Below are 27,207 nucleotides of genomic sequence, written 5' to 3' on the forward strand. Positions count from 1 at the left end.
ATAGTCTTCTTCTTTTTTTTTGGTTGCTCCCTTTAGGGGTCGCCACAGCGGATAATCTGCATCCAAATTAAACTCAAACTATCCTGAGGATCCTCTTCTGTCATATCAGCCATCTGCATGTCCTCCTTCACAACATTCATGAACCCCCTCATAGGTCTTCCTATTTTCCTCCTGTCTGGCAGTTCCATCTTCAACATCCTTTGTCTAATATAGCCACTATCCCTCCTCTGCACCTGTCCAAACCACCTCAATCTTGGCTCTCCAAACTGCTCAACCTGAGACTGATCTTAGATCTTAGACCAGTGATGGAGTCAGAGAGTGTTATCACATCACAGTACTACAGTCTGTACTAATAAAATGTAGAACTAAAAGAACCCACCAAGGGCCCATTGGTGATTATGAGGCCAAGGCCCCCTTTTCTTTTGAAGAATGACCTAAAATAAGGTTTTTACCATACTTCTCTGTACTTTATTTTCTTGCATTTTGTAGTGAAACAACGCTGGTTATCTACTAATAAATTGGAGAAATAAAAGCATTTACATAAATAATAATTGTAGCAGATATAGTTACGGGCTATTGCAACTATCAAAAATCAGTTTTATTTTCAAATGCCCTGAAAGCAGGAGCACTGTCAAAAGGTAAATAAAATGAGGAAGCAGCCCAGTTTGAAATAGCCACTGTGATAGCAAAAGGGATCACTAACTAACAGCACCTGTGCCAGCATGGTTCTTCTATATATTTATCACGTAATGCTTGCTGGAATACTGGGTAAGTCAGACAAGCCTCAAGCTGTAAGATAATAAATCATTGTCAAATTAATATTTTACTGTTAAGTCATGTTACTGTAATAGTGAAGTGCATTTGAAGGCACTCCTATTAATTATTTTCTTTTACTTTGTTAGGAATTCACTGTGACATTATTACAGTGAGTGAAGTGTCAGTGAGGAAAGGAGGCTCTGTCTCTATCCCATGTTACTATGAGCCACTCTACCAAAATCATGTGAAATACTTGTGTAAAGGATACTTTTGGGTCAGTTGCTCTGCAGTAATTAAAACAAACCAACTGAAAACATCAGAAAAGTTTTCCGTCTCTGATGATACAAACCAAAGAATCTTTACTGTGACTATTAATGATCTGACGGTCGACGACAAGAATTTCTGGTGTGCCATAGAAATTGACAAAGGAAAAGATGTTAAACAGTATTTTTGGCTGTCTGTCAGCACAGGTACAGTAAACTCTCTTTGTAATTTTTTTTAAAGTACTTTTTGATGTATAAAAACATGTCAGTACCTGGTAGAAAAATGCATAAAACATATCTCTTTTTTTTTTTTTCAAGTTATGAAAAGTCTCACTGTAACAGGAAATTGCAGCCTTTGAAGGAGGAAGTGTGACTGCTGTGTGCCGCTATAAATATCCAAAAGAAAAAGGAGTAATGTGGTGCAGACTGGGCAGCATCTGTGTAACCAGTCGAGTTGGATCAATAGATGGAACAACTGTGAAAATAAATACGAGTGTCCCTAATATTTTCACTGTGACTATGAGTGACCTGAGAACAGAGAGCAGTGGCTGGTACTGGGGTGCTGTTGGAGACTTACAGATACCAGTGCACATAATTGTTCATAAAGTGACTTCAGCTACTACAACTGCACTGCACCCCAATACAAGTAAGATACTAGCCTAACCTCTCAATTTTCATAAATGAACAGCTTATAATAAAAATGGCACCACAGAGGTTGAACAAATGAAGTTGCAAGCAGTGGTGGTTACTTCAGCAATTCAACATAATCTTATGTGAAAAAGGCAAGACTGTAAACGTCCCCAGAGGTCAGATAATGCATTTATGAGCTTACTTAACACACTGCTGATTTTATTTGGCTGTGATGAATGCCATCCATCCATCCATCCATCCATCCATCCAGTTTTTCCCACTTATCCAATTCATGGTTGCGGGGGGACTGGAGTCTATCCCAGTTGCCACAGGCAAGAGGCAGTGTACACCATAGACAGATCACCAGTCTGTTGCTATGCTAACACAGAGAGAGAGACAACTATTGACATTCGCATTCACACCTACAGGCAAATTTTAATCACCAATTAACCTAACACCAGATGTATAGACTCCAATTTGCCTCCAAATAAAGCCTGATATTCCTGCAGAGTAAAGCAGTGGAAGGTAAGATGTTATAATCCACAAGATATATTCTACAATCTATTGCTACCATCCACAAAATAAGTTATTTTTTTGCATTAATAGACTTCACAAGGAGACTTTCAACCAGTCACCAGCTTTTCTCCTTACTCACAATCACTGAGCCAAATAAAGTCCAGCCAACAAATTCAACCACAAATGGAGCAAAAGGTGAAAGCCTGGAGGACAAATACAAGAGGTCTGTCCCTTTTAGCTATTTGTAGTTCCCTAGTATTTTATTTTTAAAAACTGAAGATCAAATTTAAGCCTGGAAAGTTATTCTTTCTATTCAGTTTAACATAGATTTTTGTCATTTGAATAAAACACCTTCAAATTCAAAATTTTTGTAACATATACATATTTTTTTTTTTAAGTTAAACATTATGTAACAAAATATATAGCATTTTAATGTGGAAGCAAATTTAAGGCAGCTTTATGAATTGTGCAGAGTTTTTAATTAAATGCATTTTTTTATTTCATTTCATTTTCATCTGTCTTTATCCTATAGTTCCACTATGGTGATGATTCTCTTCTCCGTCCTCCTCTTACAGCTACTGATCGTTACTGTAACATTATTTGGAAGGAGGCTGATAATGCGTAGTAAGTCAGTTGTTCAAATAAATCCGGGAATAAGATATTGTATTTGTATTTTGATTCTCTTATTATATGTTTTAGAGAACACCAGACTTGAGGTGTGTAACATCACTGTGGTAAGAAACAGCAATTTATTTTATTTTCCATTATTATGTTTGGTAATAAATCTATAGCCATCATCATCAGTGGTATACATGTAAATATTTGGGCAATGACACAGTTTTTGTAATTTTGCCTCTGAGCACCACAACATTGGCTTATAAACAGTCCAGATGGGAATCAAATGCAGACTTTCAGATGTAGTTCAAAGGGTTTACCAAAAACTTTTGCATTAACTATTTAGGAATTACAGCCATTTTTACATAGTCCCCCATTTTCAAATGCTCAGAGTAACATAATTTCAAATATGAGGACTGTTTTTTAATACTTGGACGAAGATCCTTTGCAGTCAATGACTCCCTGAAATCTAGAACCCACACACAGCGAATGCTGCGTTTCCTCCCTTGAGATGCTCTGACAGGCCTTTACTGCAGGTGCCCCCAGTCGCTACTTGGTCACTCTGTCATCAGTTTTGTCTTTAGTAACTCACCAGTATGCACTGTTGGGTTGGAATCAAATGACTGACTTGACCATTTATTTGCCTTGAGAAACTTCTGGGTTACTTTAGCAGTATGCTTTGGGTCAATGTTTATTTGCACTGTGAAGTGTCTGATCAGTTTAGCAGCATTTTTCTGTGTCTGAACAGAAAGTAAAGCCCTGCACACTTCAGAATTCCTCCTTGTACTTTTATCAGCAGTCACATCTTCAATAAACACTAGTGGCCCAGTCCTATTCGCAGCCATGCATGCCTATTCCATAACATTGCCTCCATCATGAGCTGAAAAATTATGTGTTATACTTTGGCTCATGAGCTGACCGATCAAATGAACATAATTCTAATTTAACTACATTGAGTGTGATTTGTTGATTATATTTGCCTAGATGGACACCACCACCCTGGATGCATTTATACTATAGATTTCCACCAGCAAATGACAAATCCAGTTGCCTATCCCTACATGGGAATCATAGTTAGATATTCAACATCGAACTGGATATGTATTTTAATTTTATCCATCAAAGAGCTCACAATCTCCTTATCATGATATGCTCTGTCATGATAACAGAGCATGTCACAATGAACAGGTGAGAGCCCAGACAAAGGTAAACACTGTATGAAAAAAGGAAAATGGTGTCTAAGGAGACATTTGTCCTCAGTTGTTTTTTGTTCATGTTTGTTTCATTTCATTTTGACTGAAGATCTTATTCCACAGAAAAATTTCCCTGCAGAAAGTGTGATATACAGCACCATTGTAATAAAGGATAATGTGCAGCACATGGTATGTGAGGAATTTTAAATCATAACGGTATCAAAATACCTGTGATTCATACAAATGGATTCATAGAGTTCAGCATCTCTTGTCTGTCTTTGTCTTTTACTCCTTAGGCTGAACCAGCAGACCTGAGTGTGATCTACAGCATGCTAAAATTCAATAAGCAACAATGAATGAAATGGGATGAGAGGACATTAGTAACCCATGAAGTCACTGCAATGCTCATCCTATCAGATGTATCTTACGTCACCTTTTACAAACCAATCAATCAAGAATGTATGAACAACTTTTTTTGAGCAGGTTTAATTAATGTATAATTAAAAAATAATAATAACTCTACTTCTTTTTGTAAATAACAGACAGGGTTTCACCATGACTGTTGAGAAAATTAAAATGTTTCCTATACAGATGCACATATCCATTTGTGTCTATTTATTTATTTTTAATTTGTAGAGTATAATTTTTTATTATTTTGATAAAAAATAAAATAAGTCTTTGTTTCTGAAACATTAATAAAGTGTTAATAACTTGCTTCATCATCAACTCAAACTGATACAGTTATAAAAATTGGAGAGTCAAATAATATACAGTGACATAAAACTGAATATTACAAAAAATTACTCAAGTGTGTTTCATTGCTTCATTTGTGCAAGTATGAGAAACTTTCTTCAACAATTTGAAGCCGAGCTTGTAGTTGCCTTTGCTCAACATGAGGAGAAAGGCAGTGCCAATGAAAGTCATGTTATTATGAGGCTGAAAAACAAGAATAAAACTATTGGCGACATCTTTATCATATTGAGGATTGTTCTGTCGTGAGCAGTTGAGGTCTTCCTTTGCGTACCAGTTCCTTCGTGACTGCAGAGCTCACCAGTAAACAGGAGGTATGTGTGCGTTTGTCAAAGACTACAATCCACAGAAAACTTCATGAACAGAAATACAGAGGCTGCACTGCAAGATGCAAACCACTAATTGGCCAAATTTCAGTTCAGAAAAATAGTATTTAAGAAATCCTGCAGAATTCTGCAAAAGGTGTAATGGCCATATGAGACCAAGATTAGCTTGTATCAGAGTATCATAACAAGAGGAACAACCAAAGCGCTCAAGAAGCAAGTATGCCAGCTCAGCTGTTAAACGTGACTGGAGTGTTAAATGGCTGCCACAGGTACTGGCAAACTTACTGTATCTTCACTGATGATGTAACTGCTGATGCCAGTTGCATAATGAATTCTGAGGGAGATTGAAATATCTGCTCAAGTTCCAGTAAATACCTGCAAACTCACTGGATGGTGCTTTATCCTGCATCAAGATAATGATCCAGAACATACTGCTAAGGAAAAATGGAAAATTCTTGAATGGTTGTGCCATTCACGTGATTTAAAACCAACTGAGCATGCCTTCCACATGCTGAAGGAGAAACATTAAGAGACAAGTCCTGGGAACAAGCAGGAGTTGAAGGTGGCTGCAGTAGAGACTTGGCAGTATCATCAGAGAAGATACTCAGCACCTGGAGATATCTATGAATAACAGTATGCAAGCAGTCATTGTGTGCAAGGGATATGCAATAAAGTAATAAACACAAGTGCTTTCATGTGCCCACCTTTATCTTGTCCCAGACATTATGGTGCCCCAAAATGAGGAGGACTGTGTATAAAAAGTGTAATTTCAACATGGTGGAACCGAAATTTATGCAAATAACTTTAAAGTCTGGAATGTGCATTTTAATAATGTCTGCAACATTTGAGTTAAATTTTTATACCGAGGAGCAGAGGGGTAACTTAAAGAAAAGTGTTTTTTTTGTCCCACACCATACATTACGTATAGAGTTCAGACACCCTGAAGAAGCTGCTCTAAAATCTTAAGTGAAATTTTGAAGCTCATTTACATTGTTTGTCAAAATAGCTCACTTTTTGCAATAAACATGTCAACATTGAATGTTCTCTGTAAGTTAAATGTGTGGTGTGTGGAAATAGGTTTCACAAGACGCAGTGAGTCGGAGTTACAGGAACAGCTGTCAGAAGTCACAAACATTTCACTCACATAGAACAGACACTTCATCATAGAAGATGATCTTGGTCAATGTAGAACAATATGTAATTTACATAAAGAGTAAATATTACAACATAAAGTTGTAATATTTTGCTTTCTATAGTCCATATTTTTCCTGCATATTGTTAAAAATGATGGGTTTAGAAAAGCCACCAGCCTGACAGATATCAGTGTACTACCATTTACAGCACAAGATGTTTATTTCATGAGACAATTATGTAAAATTACCAATTTACATAAGAGGAAGATTGATGGTAACTGCAGTGACAGTTGCATATTTAGGGAGGGGGGGAGGAGGAAGTGAAATTCAGTTTTGAAGTCCATCAGTTCATACTGCTTTATCTGCTCACAACATGACTGTTTATCTCAGGATTATTTATATACTCACTGGACTGACAGGTATTTGGGGCACTTAAAAGTCATTTGATGTGTGAATTCATTTGTGTGCTGGTGATAATATTTTATTACATGTTTGTAATAACTTAGCATTTTCTTTTATAAGTTTTGAAGGAGTCATGATTTGATGAGCAAAACATTTAATTTGAAAAGATGCAGGTAAACAAAATAATAATTTCATTAAAATGCTGCATTTGTTCTTGTTGCAGGAGTTCACAGCATAACTACAATCAGTAAAGTGTCAGTAACAGCTGGAAAGTCTGTCTCCATCCCATGTCTCTATGACTCCCGATACATGAACTACGTGAAGTACTTGTGTGAAGGATATTATTGGAACTACTGCAGCTATGTTGTAAAAACAAACAAGCCAGATGGTTCAGGAAAATATTCAATCTCTGATGACAAAAACCGGAAAATATTTACTGTGACTATAAACCAGCTGACAAATAAAAACACTGATTACTGGTGTGTGGTGGAGATTAATGGAGGTTCGGATCATGGAGAGTCTTTTCAGCTGTCAGTTTCCAGTGGTAAGTACACATTTAAAAAAGAGTTAAAGACAAATGTGAAGACTGAAATGCCAGAAAATTCAATTTGGTGGTATTTTGTCCCTTGAAGGTACCCCCAGTCTCTACGTGGATCATCAGCACATTACAGGATATATTGGAGAAAACATAACCATTAGATGTCACCACAGTAACTCTGGAGGAATGAAGTGGTGCAGGCTGGGCAGGAACTGTGTGACAGGATCATCTGGATCCATAGATGGAACAACAGTGACCATTCATACGACAGAGCCAAATGTTTTCACAGTGACCATGAGTGGACTAAAGCCAGAGGACAGTGGCTGGTATTGGTGTGCTGAAGGAGACATTCAGATACCAGTACATTTAACTGTTACTGAGAAACTGATCACTAGTAAGTACTGATGATGAATTCTACATGAATGTGACTTCCACTGATTTGTAAATATTTGCACTCTAAGACATATTTGGAAAATAATAACTACAGTACTCTTGTAATCACTGGTGGTTTTTTTGGTTTTTTTTAAGCCACTGACCATGTGTTGACTGCCACATTAAAAAATGAACAAGAGAGGTCAGAATTATTATTTTTTAATTAATTAATTAATGTTTTTACATTTGTAGTATTTAGCCAACTGCTCGTGTATGTGAGTCTAAAAGTCTTTCACAGATGCTATTATTGTTAGGTTAAAAGAAATTATACATGTTGCAGAGCTTCATTTGACCCAAAGATCCTCATCATCCCTCTGAGTGTGCTGATCCTGATTGTAATCGTGGTGTTGTTCATCTGGCTTTTACTGAGACACAGTAAGTATTAATGAACCTTGATTTAGATCCATGCCAAATTTAAAATTAAAATAAAATTACTGTGCATTGTTACACAGAGTCAGTAACAACAGTTTTGTTTTACTAGAGCAGAGCAAAGCAGAGTCATCAGCCACAGCAATGGTAAGTTATGCTGATTTATTTCCCTGTGAGCATGGTACATGATACTAAAGGAACAGCAAAAGTAAATCACAGAGCAATGACAGTTTGGCAGATGTTCTAATGATGTTCTTCAATGCAGGCTGAAGTGGAAGTAACATACTCTGAAGTTAGAACCAAGAAAAGAAGTTCAGACAAGGTAACCAACTGCAGCGCTATCAAGATATCAAGTTTAACATTGAACATACTGTCCATCTGAGAGTACACTGTAGGCCTAGATTGTTACAGATGGATTTCAAAAATGTTTGTTTGATCAAATTAATCTTCATACACTAAACTGTGTGATAGTGTGTGTTTTATAACTCCTAGAATACAGGAACAGCTATCAGAACAAATTAAATCATGATTCACAAAATTGTATTTGGTTTTTGATAATTCAAAGCTTTTCTTATTCATTCATTTTCTTCCTATTTATTCACTTTGACAATGATGCGACAGGGCACATAAAGTGTAAATGTGACACAAAGGATTCCTGATTAAGGGCCTGCATACAGAATGTTAGAGGAGTGACACCAGGCTGAAACTGTTCAGTGTTTCTGTAAATTACATTACATCTTTTTACACAGGTGGACAAAGAAGTAACACACTCCAATGTGGGTAACATGAGACGAACACGTGAGGTAATCCTAACATACTACAACTATACATCTATACTTAGGAATGCCAGCAGACTTTAACCTTTTGTTTCTTAAAGCACAGCAGTTCCTATTCATTTGCTGAAAGTGATAGGGAAATCCTGTATAGTTCTGTGGTTACCATAAAAAATCAAAGACTGAAAGCTGTTTCTCAGTTCCTCTGTTTCCCTCAAATTAAATAATTTTGCATGTTGTCCTGGTATGTCACATTTCACTTTGAATTTGGTCATGTTTTGCTTTTTCTTCCTAATTATCAGATTTGTTTCTGTTCTCCAACAGGGTGAAGAAAAAGGCACAGAAGTTACATACAGCACATTAGCTAATCACCGATCTTTAAATTCTTAAATATTAGAACTTTTTGTATTTTTATCTTTTTTTATCTGAAACTAGTACTGCAGTCTTTGTCAGATATTTGTTGCAATGTGTTATCTAATCCTCAACTTATTTAGTAACTCTTCTCCTTTTTTAATTTTTAATTATTCTGTAACACATATTATTCCTGAAATTCTGCAAAAATGATTCAAAGATGCATTGATCTGTTTGCTGTCTTTGTCGAGGTCACTGACATGTTCCTTGGTTCTAATGTAATAAAGACTGATCTTAAGTATTAATGTCAATGGATAACTGTATCCTCTATTTTGGGTGAGAACTAAGTGATTATTAAGCATTCTTGTCACTATCCTTTAATTTGTAATACTATCAGTGCTGTTAGCTATTATGGGAATAGTTTTTTGGGTTTTTTTTTGATACATTAATATGGTTAAAAGCATCAGCTACTAGAGTATAATAGCTCTATGAGCAACAGAGCAGGTTTTCAGGTGAGAAAGGAATAATATACCATATGGACAAAAGAATTTTGCCACCCTTCTTAATCTTTTAGTTCAGGTGTTTTCAGTCCCATTGTCAGAGATAGATAAAATCAAGCACCTAGCTATGCAGTCTGCCTTTAGGAAGGTTTTTTGGGGAAAATGGTTGCTCTAAAGAGCTTTCTGAATGGGTACTGTAGTTTTGCTGTAACAGGAATCCACAGTTGCAGCAATTCAGTTTATGAATTGTCTCCCTCCTAGATATTTGACAATCAGCTGTAAGTGATGGTATTAAAAAGAGGAAGCATTTAGGAACCAGAGCAACTAAGCCATGAAGTGGCAGACCATGTAAAGATACAGAATAAGGTCATTGAATAATGAGGCATTTCGTGTGCAAAAGTTGCCAAAACTCTGCTGACTAAAGAACGACAGAACCCAAAACCTGCCCTGGAATTGAGGACATGGTTTTACATTGGCTGATTAGGTCTTGAATTTATGAATTTATATATGTTTTAATCACTCCACGTAGATTTTGTAGATACTGACTTATACACCCAGCCTACTGTAGAGTGACTAAAGATAAGACCATACAATAAGAGGAACTAGCAGCAAGGAAATAGTGCATTTGCATATTGCATAAATTCAAAAATAGAACCACATTTAACTTGTGGTTCATGTGTTTTAAGTGTACTCACTCACAGGCATGGCTGCCCGTCTCATCGTTCTTCTGCTCTTCAGTGGACTCAAAGGTCAGTCACAGGAATCATTTAAATACCTCATTTTTCTAAGACTGATGTCAGCAGATGATAAATTAATGAATATTAAAAGCTTTTGTGTTATCCAGTTTTATACTTTATAATACTGTAAAGTGTCTACATCTACAAAAGACAGCTCATGTGAAAGAAGAATCTTTCAAGTAAACATAACCATGAAAATATTTTATTTGTTCTTGTTGCAGGAGTTCACAGCATAACTACAGTCAGTAAAGTATCAGTAAAAGCTGGAAAGTCTGTCTCCATCCCATGTCTCTATGACTCCCGATACATGAACCATGTGAAGTACTTGTGTAAAGGATCTTATTGGACCTCCTGCAGCTATGCAGTAAAAACAAACGAGCCAGACCGTTCAGGAAAATATTCAATCTCTGATGACAAAAAACAGAAAATATTTACTGTGACTATAAACCAGCTGAAAAATGAAAACACTGCCTATTGGTGTGCAGTAGAGATTGACAGAAGGGAAGATGACAGAAAGTATTTTCAGCTGTCAGTGACCAGTCGTAAGTACCCATCTCTATACACATTTCAAATCATTAATGAATTTATTTATTTATTTTTTTGACAAAGACTGAATATACTGTCATTCAGAGCTAATGAGAAGAGAAATGACATATCAATGACCAATTATTTTTCCATTCAGTGCTTCATAATTGATTTATTTATTTTCCTTGAAGGTACCCCCAGTCTCTATGTGGATCAGCAGCACATTACAGGATATATTGGAGAAAACATAACCATTAGATGTCACCACAGAAACTCTGGAGGAATTAAGTGGTGCAGGCTGGGCAGGAACTGTGTGACAGGATCATCTGGATCTATAGATGGAACAACAGTGACCACTCATATGACAGAGAAAAATGTTTTCACAGTGACCATGAGTGGACTAAAGCCAGAGGACAGTGGCTGGTATTGGTGTGCCAAAGGAGACATTCAGATACCAGTACATTTAACTGTTACTGAGAAACTGATCACTAGTAAGTACTGCAAGAGATCATAAATTACACAAGTATATGAATTCTACCCATTAATAAATATTAAAGCACTAGGAATTATTAATATAATCGTCATCACAGTGGTAATGATTTAATGAGCAAAACATTTAATTTGAAAAACATGCAGATAAATAATAGATTTATTTCATTAAAATGTTGCATTTGTTCTTGTTGCAGGAGTTCACAACATAACTACAGTCAGTAAAGTGTCAGTAAGAGCTGGAAAGTCTGTCTCCATCCCATGTCTCTATGAGTCCCGATACATGAATTATGTGAAGTACTTGTGTGAAGGATATCACGAGAACCGCTGCAAATACATAGTAAAAACAAACAAGCCAGACCGTTCAGGAAAATATTCAATCTCTGATGACAAAAAACAGAAAATATTTACTGTGACTATAAACCAGCTGACAAATAAAAACACTGATTACTGGTGTGTGGTGGAGATTAATGGTGGTTCGGATCATGGAGAGTCTTTTCAGCTGTCAGTTTCCAGTGGTAAGTACCCATCTCTATAAACATTACAAAGAATTTTCATTTTATTAAAATGAAAAAGGGTTGGATTTTTTTCTTGTTTTTTTCTGACAAATACTGATCGTGCTCTTATTTGTCATTCCGAGCTCATGAGAATAATTGTGAAGTCCACACTGACTGATTCAGACTCAACATGATTTTCCATTGATTTTAATTTTCCTTGAAGGTACCCCCAGTCTCTATGTGGATCAGCAGCAGATTACAGGATATATTGGAGAAAACATAACCATTAGATGTCACCACAGGAACTCTGGAGGAATGAAGTGGTGCAGGCTGGGCAGGAACTGTGTGACAGGATCATCTGGATCCATAAATGGAACAACAGTGACCACTCATATGACAGAGCCAAATGTTTTCACAGTGACCATGAGTGGACTAAAGCCAGAGGACAGTGGCTGGTATTGGTGTGCTGAAGGAGACATTCAGATACCAGTACATTTAAATGTTACTGAGAAACTGATCACTAGTAAGTACTGCAAGAGATCATAAATTCCAGAATTATAGGAATTCTACCCATTAATAAATATTAGTGCTCTAGGGATTATTAAGACAGTCATCATCACAGTGGTAATGATTTAATGAGCAAAACATTTAATTTGAAAAATATGCATATAAATAATAGATTTATTTAATTAAAATGTTGCATTTGTTCTTGTTGCAGGAGTTCACAACATAACTACAGTCAGTAAAGTGTCAGTAACAGCTGGAAAGTCTGTCTCCATCCCATGTCTCTATGAGTCCCGATACATAAATCATGTGAAGTACTTGTGTGAAGGATATCACGAGAACAGCTGCAAATACATAGTAAAAACAAACGAGCCAGACCGTTCAGGAAAATATTCAATCTCTGATGACAATAAACAGAAAATATTTACTGTGACTATAAACCAGCTGACAAATAAAAACACTGATTACTGGTGTGTGGTGGAGATTAATGGTGGTTCGGATCATGGAGAGTCTTTTCAGCTGTCAGTTACCAGTGGTAAGTACCCATCTCTATACACATTACAAAGAATTTTCATTTTATTAAAATGATTTTTTTTTTTTTATTCTTGTTGTTTTTGACAGAAATGGATTGTGCTCTTATTTGTCATTCAGAGCTAATGAAAAATAACTGTAAATTCACACTGACTGATTAAGCACAACATGATTTTCCATTGATTTTATTTTTCCTTGAAGGTACCCCCAGTCTCTATGTGGATCATCAGCACATTACAGGATATATCGGAGAAAGCATAACCATTAGATGTCACCACAGGAACTCTGGAGGAATGAAGTGGTGCAGGCTGGGCAGGAACTGTGTGACAGGATCATCTGAATCTATAGATGGAACAACAGTGACCACTCATATGACAGAGCCAAATGTTTTCACAGTGACCATGAGTGGACTAAAGCCAGAGGACAGTGGCTGGTATTGGTGTGCTGAAGGAGACATTCAGATACCAGTACATTTAACTGTTACTGAGAAACTGATCACTAGTAAGTACTGCAAGAGATCATAAATTACACAAGTATATGAATTCTACCCATTAATAAATATTAAAGCAAGAGATCATAAATTACTCTTAGAGATATTTGGACAACAATGAATTGAGTACTCTAGTAACCTCTGATGTTTTTGTTTTTTTTTTAATTATAGCCACTGACCATGTGCTGACTGGAACAACTGTCACATTAAAAAATGAACAACAGAGGTCATATTTTTTTACTTAATTAATTAATGTTTTTATATTTATATCTCAACTCTACTCATTTTTTTTATATGCAATATTTACAACTGTTGTTATTCAGGGAGTCTAAAAGTCTTTCACAGATGCTATTATTGTTAGGTTAAAAGAAATTATACATGTTGCAGAGCTTCATTTGACCCAAAGATCCTCATCATCCCTCTGAGTGTGTTGATCCTGATTGTAATCGTGGTGTTGATCATCTGGCTTTTACTGAGACACAGTAAGTATTAATGAACCTTGATTTAGATCCATGCCAAATTTAAAATTAAAATAAAATTACTGTGCATTGTTACACAGAGTCAGTAACAACAGTTTTGTTTTACTAGAGCAGAGCAAAGCAGAGTCATCAGCCACAGCAATGGTAAGTTATGCTGATTTATTTCCCTGTGAGCATGGTACATGATACTAAAAGAACAGCAAAAGTAAATCACAGAACAACATTTTATAATGACAGTTTGGCAGATGTTCTAATGATGCTCTTCAATGCAGGCTGGAGAGGATGTAACATACTCTGAAGTTAGAGTCAAGAAAAGAAGTTCAGACAAGGTAACCAACTGCAGCGCTATCATGAAATCAAGTTTTCAGTGAACATATTGTCCATCTGAGAGTACACTGTAGGTCTAAATTGTTACAGATGGATATCAAAAATGTCAAATTAATCTTCACTTATTAAACTGTGTGTGTTTGTATGTTTTATAACTCCTAAAATACAGCAATAGCTATCAGAAGAAATTACATCATAGTTCACAAAACTGTATTTGGCTTTTGATAATTTAAAGCGCTTCTTATTCATTCAAATATTTGTATCTTTTCAACACGGACACACACTTTGAACATGGTGCCACACGGCACCCAGTGACTGTAAATGTGACACAAGGGAGTCCTGATAAGAGTCTGTATGCAAAAGTTAGAGCAGTGACACCAGGCTGACACTGTTCAGTGTTTTTCTGAACTTTATTTTGTAAAAATTATGTTTATTCTACACAGGTGGACAAAGAAGTAACACACTCCAATGTGGGAAACATGAGACAAACACCAGCGGTAACCCTGACATACTACAACTATATATTTATATTTAAGGAAACAAGTTGACTTTAACCATTTTTTTCCTTAAGCACAGCACTTTCTATTCTTGTGTCCTTACAGAAGTCATTTCCTGAAAGTGATAGGGAAATCATATACAGTTCTGTGGTTTTCATAAAGAACAAATCATGAAAGGGGTAAATATTAATAGCTACCCTGGTGTGACACGTTTCACTTTGAATTTGATCATGTTTTGCTTTTCCTTGCTATTTATCAGATTTGTTTCTGTTCTCCAACAGGGTGATGAAAAAGGCACAGAAGTCCCATACAGCATATTAGCTAATCACCACCAAAATCTTTATATATTAGATTTTTTTGTCTTTTTATCTTTTCTATGTGTAACTATTACTGAAGTCTTTGTGGGATAAGTGCTGCAATGTGTTATCTGCTATTATCAACTTGTTATATCGTAACTCTCCTCCTTTTTAATTATTCTGTAACATGCTTTATTCGTGCAATGCTGCAAAATGATTCAAGGGTGCATTGACCTGTTTGTTTGCTTTGTCATTGTTAATATAATAAATTAGGATCTTAATTTTTAATATCCTGAATTCTATGGAGTGTCATTTCCACTGTCAAACTCAATGTTTACATCCATGGCTCACTTCTATCTGCAGTCCTTGGGCAGGTAACAAAACAGTGAGATGTGGTTAAAATCTGAACTCTATCGGTGGACACACACACACACACACACACGATAACAAGTGGAAAGCAAATGTAAATGAGATCAGCTAACGACAAAAGATACAGCTACATAATCATGTCTAATAACCTACCACTATTTTATTTTATATACATCTGTGATTTATTCGAAACATTTCATTTGAAAAATCTCATTCATGGGTTTAAAATAATCTCAGGTAACCCCAGCATACTATAACCTTACATTTGTAATTAATTCAAGCAGATTTGAATTAATTTTTTTAAGTGTAACATAATAAAGCTATTTAAAATTAAACTATAAAGTGCTCCATTTCTGTTTCCACACAGAGGTCATTTTCTGAAAGGGATCTGGACAGTATCTACAGTTCAGTGGTTATCTTAAAGAAGCAAAGTATAAAAAGGGTAAATATTAAAAGACCTGAAACTAACTAGACACTGTTTTTCACAATGTTTCCCTGTAATTTCAAATCATTTTGCTCATTGTCCTAGTGTGTCATGTTCCTCTTCTAGTAAGTCACCTTTTTCTTTGCTTTTCTTGTCTAATTGTCATATCTGTTTCTGTTCTTCAACAGGGTGAAACTGAAAGCACAAAGGTTACATGAGTACACTAGCTGAGCTCCACTGAAGTATTTAAATATTATAATTTCTTGAATTCTCATCTTTTTATCTTTGTCAGTGCTGCAGTGTGTTGTCTGCTATCATTGACTTCTTGTGTAATTTACATGTTCTTCTTTTTAAATGTTGCACAACACACTTTATTCATGAAAAGCTGCAAAAAGGTTTGTTGCACAGTTTCTTTGTTACACAGTTTCATGTAATTTTCACTGACATGTTTCTTGGTTTTAATGTAATAAAGATGCATTGTAAGCATCAATATCGATGTATAACTCAGACCTCTATTTTCACTTTGTGTGAGAACTCAGTGTATATTAAGCATGTTTGTTTTTGTACTTTAATTTCCTCTACTACAGTGCTATTATATATAAAGCGAATACATATTATTGTTCACTTATTGCTGCTGTTAGGTAAATCAGTCTATCCAGCTTTTTAAAGTGTTGTAGATGGTGATTCTTAGTATGAAGAAAAATATAGCAGTGAACCAAAAAATCAAAAATTAACATCACACATTATGAGGAACTAGCAGGAAGGCAGGTTTCAAGTGATGTGTTTGCATATTGCATAAATTCAAAAAAAGGACCAGACTTAACATGTGGTTCCTGTGTTTTAAGTGTACTCACTCACAGGCATGGCTGCTCATCTCATCATTCTTCTGCTCTTCAGTGGACTCAAAGGTCAGTCACAGGAATCATTTAAATACTTCATGTTTCTAAGACTGATGTCAGCAGATAATAAAATTAATGACTATTAAAAGTTTTGTATTATCCAGTTTATACTTGATAATTCTATAACGTGTCTACATGTATAACAGACAAGTCACGTGAAAAAAGAACGTTTTAAGTAAACATAACCATGAAAAAACTTTATTTGTTCTTGTTGCAGGAGTTCAGAGCCTAACTACAGTCAGTAAAGTATCAGTAACAGCTGGAAAGTCTGTCTCCATCCCATGTCTCTATGACTCCCAATACATGAACCATGTGAAGTACTTGTGTGAAGGATATTACTGGACCTTCTGCAGCTATGCAGTAAAAACAAACAAACCAGACCGTTCAGGAAAATATTCAATCTCTGATGACAAAAACCAGAAAATTTTTACTGTGACTATAAACCAGCTGACAAATGAAAACACTGCCTATTGGTGTGCAGTGGAGATTGATGGAGAGGAAGATGACAGAAAGTATTTTCAACTGTCAGTGACCAGTCGTAAGTACCCATCTCTATACACATTATGTCATGGATCCTGGGTCTTGGACCAAGGATTTTCTGAGTTTGGAATATATAGGGGTTCTGTAGCCTTGTACCTTGGTTGTTTATTATAATTGATTTGTTCCCTCTTGTATCCCATTCATGTCTCTCTTTTATCTGTGATTGGTTTCAGTTGTGTTCCCACCTGTTTGCCTATTCCCTCAGTATCCCATGTATTAATATATTATATTGCATCAACCTCCCCTCATGTGTCTCCCTCTTGTTGTGTGTTTCTTGTGCAGTGTGTTTTTGTTCTTTTGTTTAACTCCCTGGCTTCAGCTCAGGCCAGTTTACTTCTGTTTGTTGTTAATTTTTTTGTTTAAGACTCCAGCTGTAAAGATGTTCAAAGTCTGTGTCCTGTTTTCCTGAGTAATGCATTGGGGTCCTAACCCCATCTGCCACACAGCAGTGCTATAACACAAATCAACTAATGTATGATTGTTTTTGGGGTTGTCTTGTTTTTTTTTTTTTTTTGTTTGTTTGTTTTCCATTTCGCAGTTTTTTAAATCAACTGATTATTTTTTGTTTATTTATTTATTCCTTGAAGGTACCCCCAGTCTCTATGTGGATCATCAGCAGATTACAGGATACATTGGAGAAAACATAAACATTAGATGTCACCACAGGAACTCTGGAGGAATGAAGTGGTGCAGGCTGGGCAGGAAGTGTGTGACAGGATCATCTGGATCCATAAATGGAACAACAGTGACCACTCATATGACAGAGCCAAATGTTTTCACAGTGACCATGAGTGGACTAAAGCCAGAGGACAGTGGCTGGTATTGGTGTGATGAAGGAGACATTCAGATACCAGTACATTTAACTGTTACTGAGAAACTGATCACTAGTAAGTACTGCAAGAGATCATAAATCACACATGTTTATGAATTCTATATAATTTAAACGTTTGTACTCCAAGAGATAATCATTCTAGTGATGATGGTTCTTTTTTGAATCATAGCCACCTCCTGTACTACTACCCATACTGTTACTGGAAATGAACAACACAGGTCAGATGTTTTTCTATCTATATATGCAGTATTTAGTTGCAGAACGTTTCATGTAAAGGAGTTATTTTTACAGTTTTTTTTTTTTAACAGATGCTGTTAAATTACTTATTCAGCTAAACAAAATTTTGTCCTCAAACTGTATGTTGCAGAGCTTCATTTGATCCAAAGATCCTCATCATCCCTCTGAGTGTGTTGATCCTGATTGTAATCGTGGTGTTGATCATCTGGCTTATATTGAGACACAGTAAGTATCACTGAAATTTGATAAATTCATGCCAAATTTATTTGTAAATCTTTAAAATTAAATTCATGTTTAATTTATTGTGCATTGTCACACAGAGTCAGTAACAGCAGTTTTGTTTTACTAGAGCAGAGCAAAGCAGAGTCATCAGCCACAGCAATGGTAAGTTATGCTGATTTATTTCCCTGTGAGCATGGTACATGATACTAAAGGAACAGCAAAAGTAAATCACAGAGCAACATTTAATAATGACAGTTTGGCAGATGTTCTAATGATGTTCTTCAATGCAGGCTGGAGAGGAAGTAACATACTCTGAAGTTAGAGCCAAGAAAAGAAGTTCAGCCAAGGTAACCAACTGCAGCGCTATCATGAAATCAAGTTTAACATTTTCAGTGAACATTTTGTACATCTGTGAGTACAATATGTTGCAGCTCTAGAATATGAAAGATGGGTTTCTAAAATGCCAAATCGATATATGAATGAATACTCATATGGTAAACTGTTCTTGTTTGTGTTTTTTAATAACTTGTACAATACAGCAATTAGATCATGAGTCACAAAACTCCATTCTGCTTCTCATGATTCAGACCTTAATCATTAAACTACTGATATTTTGTCAACACTGACACCCTGCCCTTTGAAAGTGATGCTACAGAGACCCCACTGAGTGTAAATGTGACACAAAGAAGTCCTGATTAAACATCTTTTTACAAAGAGTTGGGATTGACTCCAGGCTGACACTGTTCGTCTTTCTGTAAATGACATTTTACTCATTTTACACAGGTGGACAATACATTCATATTTAAGGATACAAGTAGACTTTCTCAAGTGTTCAGTTTTTATTTTTGTTCCTTCCCAGATGTCCTTTGCTGAAACTGACGTGGACAGCACGTACAGTTCTGTGGTTACCATGAAGAAACAAAGTATGAAAGGGGTAAATATTAAAAGATCTGACACCAGCCACCACTTATTCTGTGTTTCATTTCAAATCATTTTGCTTGTTGTCCTGGTTTGGCATGTCTCCCTTATAATTTGGCCACCTTTTTCTTCCTGATTGTCATATTTGTTTCTGTTCTCCATCAGGGTGAAGAAAAAGACACAGACGTTACATACAGCACAGGAGCTGCTTACAGCTGAAATATTTAAATATTACTTTGGCCTTTTTTATCTTTTTTATCTGTAACTATTACTGGAATCTTTGTCAGATACATGTTGCAATGTGTTATCTGCTGTCATCAGCTTGACCCAAAGTTGTCATCAGCTTATTATGTAGTAATTATTTTTTCCCTCTTTTTTGGCTGTTATTTAACAAACTTTATTCCCGCATAGCTGCAAAATGATTCAAAGAAGCACTGGCCTGTCTGTTAGGTTTTTTCATGATCATTGACATGAATGACGCTGATCTCTATTTTCAGGGTGTGTGACAACTCAGTGTATACTAAACATTTTTGCTTTTGAAGAATGAGAGCGGAATGATATCATATATGGACAATATATCATGTTCGGCCACAACTTTTAATCTTTCAGTTCTAATGTTTACAGTCCCGTTGCCACATGTGGATAAAATTGTCATAACCTAGGGGGAGGGTCTGCGTGTGTGTGTGTCTGTATACATGTGTGTTTGTTCTGGCGGGCCACAGCGGAGGTTCCGGTGTCTCCGCCTCCCTAGGGCGGAGATCACCACACCTGCTACGGATCAAGCCATCAGGCAGGGTCTTTTTAAGCTGCCAGCAGACCATCACTCTTCGCTGGATCATTGACTACTTCTCAGTTAGTACCGGCTCTCTGGTGTGACTCTCGCTTTCGTGGATGTATATTACTTACCTACTCTTCGTGTTCGCTCCTTTTTCAGATCCCCGTGTCAGTTCCTGCTCGTCTTTTCGGAAACCCCGGCTTTTCGTCAACCCGCCGCTCCACGCCGTACCACAGCTGGCCCCTCACCACCTGGGAATTCCTTCAGCCTCTCGACCCGCTTCAGCCGCCTCCCCCCTCGCCTTCCTGGACCCCCTTGTCTTTGCACCTTTATCAGTCACTGTAAATAAACTTGCACCTTGCTTTCATCAGCCACCGCTTGTGTGTCCTCTTCCTCCTCGAGTCCTGACAGAATGATCCAGCCAAGACCGGACACCGCGGACGCTGATCCGGTTCATCGGGCCCTGGCTATTCAAGAGGAAACCCTCCAGCGTCACGACCATATGCTCCGTCTGGTTTCCAGTCAGCTGGGCGCAGCCACCCAACAGCTCGCCGATCTCCGAGGTATGTTGGAATCCACCATGTCATCCGCTACGCCCCGTCACCAGGATTTATCCCCTCCGCCGACAGATCCGCCGGCTGGTTTGGCTTCCGCGACCGAGCTCGCCGTAGCGTTGGAGAAAGCCCTGCCCATCCCGGAGGTGTTCCGCGGTGAGTTAGGGAAATGTGGAGGTTTCCTCACCCAATGTTCCCTCGTTTTCCGGCAACAGAGAAATGCCTACGCTTCTGATTGTGCAAAGATTGGTTTTATGGTCAATCTGTTCCGCGGTAGAGCATTAGAGTGGGGGCACGCTGTGTTACGGGGAAACCCCGATCTGTCTTTCCCTGCGTTCTTGTCTCGATTTAAGGAGGTGTTTGATAAAGGCACCAGCCCTGAATCCGCATCCCAGAAGTTGCTCAGCCTGCGGCAGGGACAACAGAGCATGGCGGATTTCTCCGTGGATTTCCGGATCCTCGCGGAGGAGGCCGGCTGGGAGGAAAAGGCGCTCAGGGGAGTATTCCTGAACAATATTAATGATGATCTCAAGTATGAACTTGCCACTAGGGATTTGCCTCAGTCCTTGGAGGCCGTGATTTCATTGTGTATCCATGTAGATGACCGCCTGAGAGCACGACGGACTCCGAGGAACTACAACTCCCAGCATGCCCCTCGCCGGGCGGTTTCCGCGGACCGGAGGAGCCTCCTAGCGGACGACAGCTCGGCTACGGCGCCCCCTTGCGGCGCGGAGGAGCAACCCATGCAACTCGGCCGCGCACGGCTGTCTCTCTCTGAGCGACGACGGAGATGGGAGGCGGGGGAGTGCATCTACTGTGGCAAAAAGGGCCACTACATCGCGTCATGCCCTGTTTGCCCAAAAGACCGCGCCCGTCAGTAATGGTGGGGATACTGGCGGGTCAAGCTAACGCATGCTCCTCCCTGCCCAGATTCACGCTTCAGACAAGGATAAATCTTCCCTCAGGCAGTCACACAGTCTTGGCACTCCTCGATTCCGGAGCTGAGAAAAATCTCATGGACCGTGCCCTCGCCCAGCAGTGGGGTGTTCCATCCACAGCGCTACCCACGCCTCTCCTGGTCTCCGCTCTGGACGGCGCCAAGCTTTCTGAAATCACTCACAAGACCCAACCGCTTTCTGTGACTCTGTCGGGTAATCACTCTGAACGGCTCTCCTTTTACCTGTTTGACTCTGCACAGACGCCCATCGTCCTCGGCTTTCCCTGGTTGCAACTGCACAATCCACAGATTAACTGGGCGAATCGCAGCATCTCGGGTTGGAGTGAGCGGTGCCACCAGCGCTGCCTCAGATCCGCAACTCCCTCTCTCCCTCGGTCCACCGATTTGGGGGAGGGGACCCCACCTGACCTGTCCGGCGTCCCCTCGATCTATCACGACCTCGCTGAAGTATTCAATAAGGACCGGGCTGTTTCCCTGCCTCCCCACCGGCCTTACGACTGCGCCATCGACCTCATCCCGGGGGCGCCCTACCCCTCCAGCCGCCTCTACAGCATCTCTCCGCAGGAACGGGATGCCATGGAAAAATATATCACCGAAGCTCGGGCGTCCGGTCTGATTCGACCCTCCACCTCTCCCATGGGCGCGGGGTTTTTCTTCGTGGCCAAGAAGGACAAGACCCTCCGGCCCTGTATTGACTACCGCGGTCTGAACGAAATCACTGTGCGCAACAAATATCCTTTGCCACTTCTCACCTCTGCCTTTGAGCTCCTGCAGGGGGCAGCCATCTTCACCAAACTGGATCTCCGGAACGCTTACCATCTCGTCCGGATCCGGCAGGGAGACGAGTGGAAGACTGCCTTCAACACTCACCTCGGCCACTTCGAGTATCTTGTCATGCCCTTCGGCCTAACCAACGCGCCAGCTGTGTTCCAGGCCCTCGTAAACGACATACTCCGGGACTTCATCAATCATTTTGTGTTTGTCTATCTCGATGATATTTTGATCTTCTCATCCTCATTACAGGAGCATCAGGGACATGTGCGGCAGGTGTTGCAGCGGTTACTGGAGAATCGTCTGTTCGTGAAGGGGGAGAAGTGCGAGTTTCATGTGGAGTCCACGGCGTTCTTGGGATACATTATTGGTAAAGGGCAGATCAAGGCGGACCCAGTTAAGGTACAAGCGGTCCTGGATTGGCCCGAGCCAGCGGATCGGAAACAGCTGCAGCGTTTTCTGGGCTTCGCCAATTTCTACCGCCGCTTCATTAAAGATTACAGCTCCATCACCCATGCTCTGACCTCTCTCACCTCTCCCAAGATTCCTTTCAGATGGACCCCCGCCGCTGCAGAGGCTTTCGCGCTCCTGAAGGGTCGGTTTGCCTCCGCACCCATCCTCATCCAACCTGACCTATCCAACTCATTCGTCGTGGAGGTGGACGCGTCCGACGTGGGGGTAGGGGCAGTGTTGTCCCAACAGTCCATGGGTAGCCTCCGACCCTGCGCCTTCTTCTCTCGCCGCCTCTCCCCGGCAGAACGGAATTACGACGTAGGGGACCGGGAGCTGCTGGCCATCAAACTAGCCTTGGAGGAATGGCGGCACTGGCTGGAGGGCGCGACGCATCCCTTCTTGGTCTGGACTGATCACAAGAACCTGGCCTATCTGCGAACCGCCAGACGTTTGAAACCCCGGCAGGCCAGGTGGGCCTTGTTTTTTACCCGATTTAACTTTACTATCTCTTATAGACCTGGGTCACGGAATGTCAAGCCCGACGCTCTGTCCCGACAGTTCAGCTCCACGGACTCCTCCTCGCAGCCAGAGTTTGTCTTGCCTCCCTCTTGCGTCATTGGAGCCATCACCTGGGAGATCGAATCCGCCATTCAGGCAGCTCTACGGACTGAACCAGATCCTGGGACGGGACCCCCCAACCGCCTTTATGTTCCCTCTCGAGTGCGAAGCCGCGTACTGCAATGGGGACACGCAGCCAAATTCACGTGCCATCCCGGGGCCAATCGCACTGTGGCCTTCCTCCAGCGTTATTTCTGGTGGCCTACATTGATTAAGGATACCCGTGAGTACGTGGCAGCATGCAGCATTTGTGCACAAAATAAACCTTCTCTGTCACCTCCATCAGGTCTCCTCCGGCCCTTACCCACCCCTAAGCGACCGTGGTCTCACATAGCTCTGGACTTCGTCACAGGACTTCCTCCCTCTGAAGGAAACACCGTGGTCCTGACCATTATCGACCGGTTTTCCAAGGCCACCCACTTCGTTGCGCTACCCAAGCTCCCCTCCGCCTTGGAGACGGCCCGGCTTCTCACCACCCACGTTTTTCGGCTCCATGGGATTCCTGAAGACATCGTGTCGGATCGGGGGCCCCAGTTCACATCTCAGGTCTGGAAGGAGTTCTGTACATCTCTCGGAGCCAAGGTGAGCCTCTCCTCTGGTTATCATCCCCAGACAAATGGGCAGACGGAACGGGCCAACCAGGAGTTGGAGGCAGCATTACGATGCGTGGCGTCCACCAATCAGGCCACCTGGAGTTCCCACTTGGCGTGGGTTGAGTATGCACATAACTCTCTCTCCTCCTCCGCCACAGGGGTGTCCCCCTTCGAGGCCTCCTTGGGTTTCCAACCGCCACTCCTCCCTGCCATCGAGGAGGATCTCACCATTCCCTCCGTCCAGCATCACCTTCGCCGCTGTCGCCGGCTATGGAGGTCCACCCGCGCAGCTCTGCTTCGGACGAAGGAGCAAAACAAACGCGTCGCTGATCGCCATCGGACCCCTGCGCCGGACTACCAACCAGGCCAAAAGGTATGGCTCTCCACGAAAAATGTTCCAGTCCGTGCCGAGTCTAGGAAACTGGCCCCCACCTTCCTGGGGCCCTTCGAGATCGACTCCATCGTTAACCCTGTGTCTGTCCGCCTCAAACTCCCTCGTACCATGCGCATCCATAACGTCTTCCATGTCTCCCAACTTAAGCCTGTTGCCACCAGTCCTTTGTGCCCTCCAGCTGCCTCACCTCCTCCTGCCCGGTTTCTCGATGGCCAGCGGATCTACACCGTCCGTCGCATTATGGACGCCCGCCGTCGGGGGCGGGGTTATCAGTTCTTGGTGGACTGGGAGGGCTACGGTCCCGAAGAGCGATCCTGGGTGTCCCGAGCTAACATTCTGGATGCGGCCATGGTGCGGGAGTTCCGGCGGCGCCATCCCGAGAAGTTTCGGTCGCCAGGAGGCTCCCGTTGAGGAGGGGGGTACTGTCATAACCTAGGGGGAGGGTCTGCGTGTGTGTGTGTCTGTATACATGTGTGTTTGTTCTGGCGGGCCACAGCGGAGGTTCCGGTGTCTCCGCCTCCCTAGGGCGGAGATCACCACACCTGCTACGGATCAAGCCATCAGGCAGGGTCTTTTTAAGCTGCCAGCAGACCATCACTCTTCGCTGGATCATTGACTACTTCTCAGTTAGTACCGGCTCTCTGGTGTGACTCTCGCTTTCGTGGATGTATATTACTTACCTGCTCTTCGTGTTCGCTCCTTTTTCAGATCCCCGTGTCAGTTCCTGCTCGTCTTTTCGGAAACCCCGGCTTTTCGTCAACCCGCCGCTCCACGCCGTACCACAGCTGGCCCCTCACCACCTGGGAATTCCTTCAGCCTCTCGACCCGCTTCAGCCGCCTCCCCCCTCGCCTTCCTGGACCCCCTTGTCTTTGCACCTCTATCAATCACTGTAAATAAACTTGCACCTTGCTTTCATCAGCCACCGCTTGTGTGTCCTCTTCCTCCTCGAGTCCTGACAAAAATCAAGCACCAAACCATGCAGTCTGCCTTTAAAATGTATTTTAAAGAATGGGGGCTCTAAACAGACCTCTGAATTGGTACTGTAGTGGTACTGTAACAGGATGCCACTGTTGCAATAAGCCAAGTGAAATTTCTTCTCTTCTATTTCACAAGATTAAGATTAAGATTAAGATAGTGTTTATTTGTCACATGCACAGTTATACACAGTACAATGCACAGTGAAATGTATTTTCACTGTGCAAACTGGTAGCATTTAGGAAACACAGCAATCCAGCCATGAAGTGGCAGCCCATGTAAATTTACTGAACAGGGTTACCAAGTGCTGAGACATGTAAAGGTTGTCAACGCTCTGCAGGACACAAAACCTTCCCTGGCATTAAGATCAGCGCAAAAATTCATCGCCATGAGCTTCACAGCAAGGTTTCCATAGCTGATCAGATGTTGTGGTGTAATGTTTACCTGCCTCAGTACTTTTGTCCATCTCATGTATTTTTGTTATTTGAATTTATGTGTGCAACATATGTGACAAAACAGCACTTGTTGCACAAGTACATCAGTGAAGTAACTAATAATACATCCATACAGTATGAGGAACTAGAAACAAGGAAGTGTTGGATTTGCATAAATGAAAGAATATAACCATTATTGATCAGAGATGTGACCTGTTTTATGTCAACTTACTCACAGGTGTGGCTGCTCATCTCATCATTCTTCACTTTAATGGTCACAGGAATAATTGAAAGACCTATCAGATGACCAAGTTAATGACTTTTTATAGTTTTTATTTTTTTGGCCTTAATGCACACTTTGGCATTAATTGTTTAAAATAAACTTGATTGAAAGATTTAGTTCCCAGACTTCATTAAAACATGTAACATAAAGGCATGTTCCCTCAGCCATCTATATTCCATGTATAAGACCTGAAACCAACCTCACACTTTCTCATATGCTTTCCTCATTATCGTATTTCTTTCTGTTCTCCAAATGTGTGAAGGAAGAATCACAGAAATGGCATGCAGTTAATGAGATAATCACCACTGAAATATTTAAATGATACAGCTTTTTTGCCTTTTTTTTATTGATACCTTCATTACTGGAATCCTTGTCAGATTAGTACTGTAGTGTGTTGTCTACTGTCTTCAACCTGTTAAGTAGTAACTTTTTTATATCCCTTTTTAACTTCAAAAAAGGAAACTTTTTGGCCTTTTTTTTTTTTTTTACATTTTTTTTTTTTTTGCTTTTATTGGATTGCATGTGGTGATGAGTGGTCAGCATAGTGGGGAGAGAGAGTGGACACGGGGTGCATAAAAACTGTTGTTGAGTGCAGTGTTGTGTAATAACTTATCTGTTCTCGTTTTTAACCTCTGGATAACAAACCTTGTTCGTGCAATGCTGCAGAAAGGTTTGTTGCACAGTTTGCTGGCTTTTTCAAGATCACTGACATGTTCCTTGGTTTTAATGTAATACAGAAACATTATAAGCATCATCAATGGAAAATCCTGAAGTCTATTTTATTGCTGTAGATCTGATAGTGTACATTAAACATACTGTTCTTATACTTTCATTTCCTTTACTGTCAGTGCATTTATATAGTTTGGTGTGATATATTATTCACTACAGTTCCTACTGCTCTGAAAAGCACCCCATAACAATTTTAAATGTTGTAGAGTTCTTACTCGCAATCTTCAGCAAAATATAAATATAATGAAATCTAAAAAACTCCAACAACACACATTATGAGGAACTAGCAGGAAGGCAGATATCAAGAGT

General features: G+C 40.2%; 2 protein-coding genes across 2 annotated transcripts; both read left to right on the plus strand.

The window, feature by feature from the left end:
• The first annotated feature begins 690 nt into the window (after window positions 1-690).
• Window positions 691-19,579, plus strand: LOC115793584 (uncharacterized). Its single transcript, XM_030748631.1, has 24 exons — window positions 691-768; window positions 903-1,226; window positions 10,234-10,296; window positions 10,506-10,826; window positions 11,001-11,300; window positions 11,496-11,816; window positions 12,019-12,318; window positions 12,514-12,834; window positions 13,032-13,331; window positions 13,492-13,546; window positions 13,708-13,802; window positions 13,909-13,943; window positions 14,072-14,128; window positions 14,570-14,623; window positions 14,729-14,792; window positions 16,558-16,620; window positions 16,829-17,149; window positions 17,739-18,038; window positions 18,153-18,201; window positions 18,351-18,445; window positions 18,570-18,604; window positions 18,733-18,789; window positions 19,302-19,376; window positions 19,526-19,579. The coding sequence occupies exons 1-24, from the start codon at window positions 723-725 to the stop codon at window positions 19,577-19,579; spliced, it is 3,705 nt and encodes a 1,234-aa protein (XP_030604491.1). The 5' UTR covers window positions 691-722.
• LOC115793657 (polymeric immunoglobulin receptor-like) lies at window positions 6,530-9,138 on the plus strand. Its single transcript, XM_030748729.1, has 9 exons — window positions 6,530-6,601; window positions 6,808-7,128; window positions 7,217-7,516; window positions 7,651-7,696; window positions 7,835-7,929; window positions 8,036-8,070; window positions 8,189-8,245; window positions 8,673-8,726; window positions 9,021-9,138. The coding sequence occupies exons 1-9, from the start codon at window positions 6,556-6,558 to the stop codon at window positions 9,084-9,086; spliced, it is 1,020 nt and encodes a 339-aa protein (XP_030604589.1). The 5' UTR covers window positions 6,530-6,555; the 3' UTR covers window positions 9,087-9,138.
• Window positions 19,580-27,207: the final 7,628 nt, after the last annotated feature.

The sequence above is a fragment of the Archocentrus centrarchus genome, chromosome 15, assembly GCF_007364275.1.
Source record: "Archocentrus centrarchus isolate MPI-CPG fArcCen1 chromosome 15, fArcCen1, whole genome shotgun sequence".
Lineage (NCBI taxonomy): Eukaryota > Metazoa > Chordata > Actinopteri > Cichliformes > Cichlidae > Archocentrus > Archocentrus centrarchus.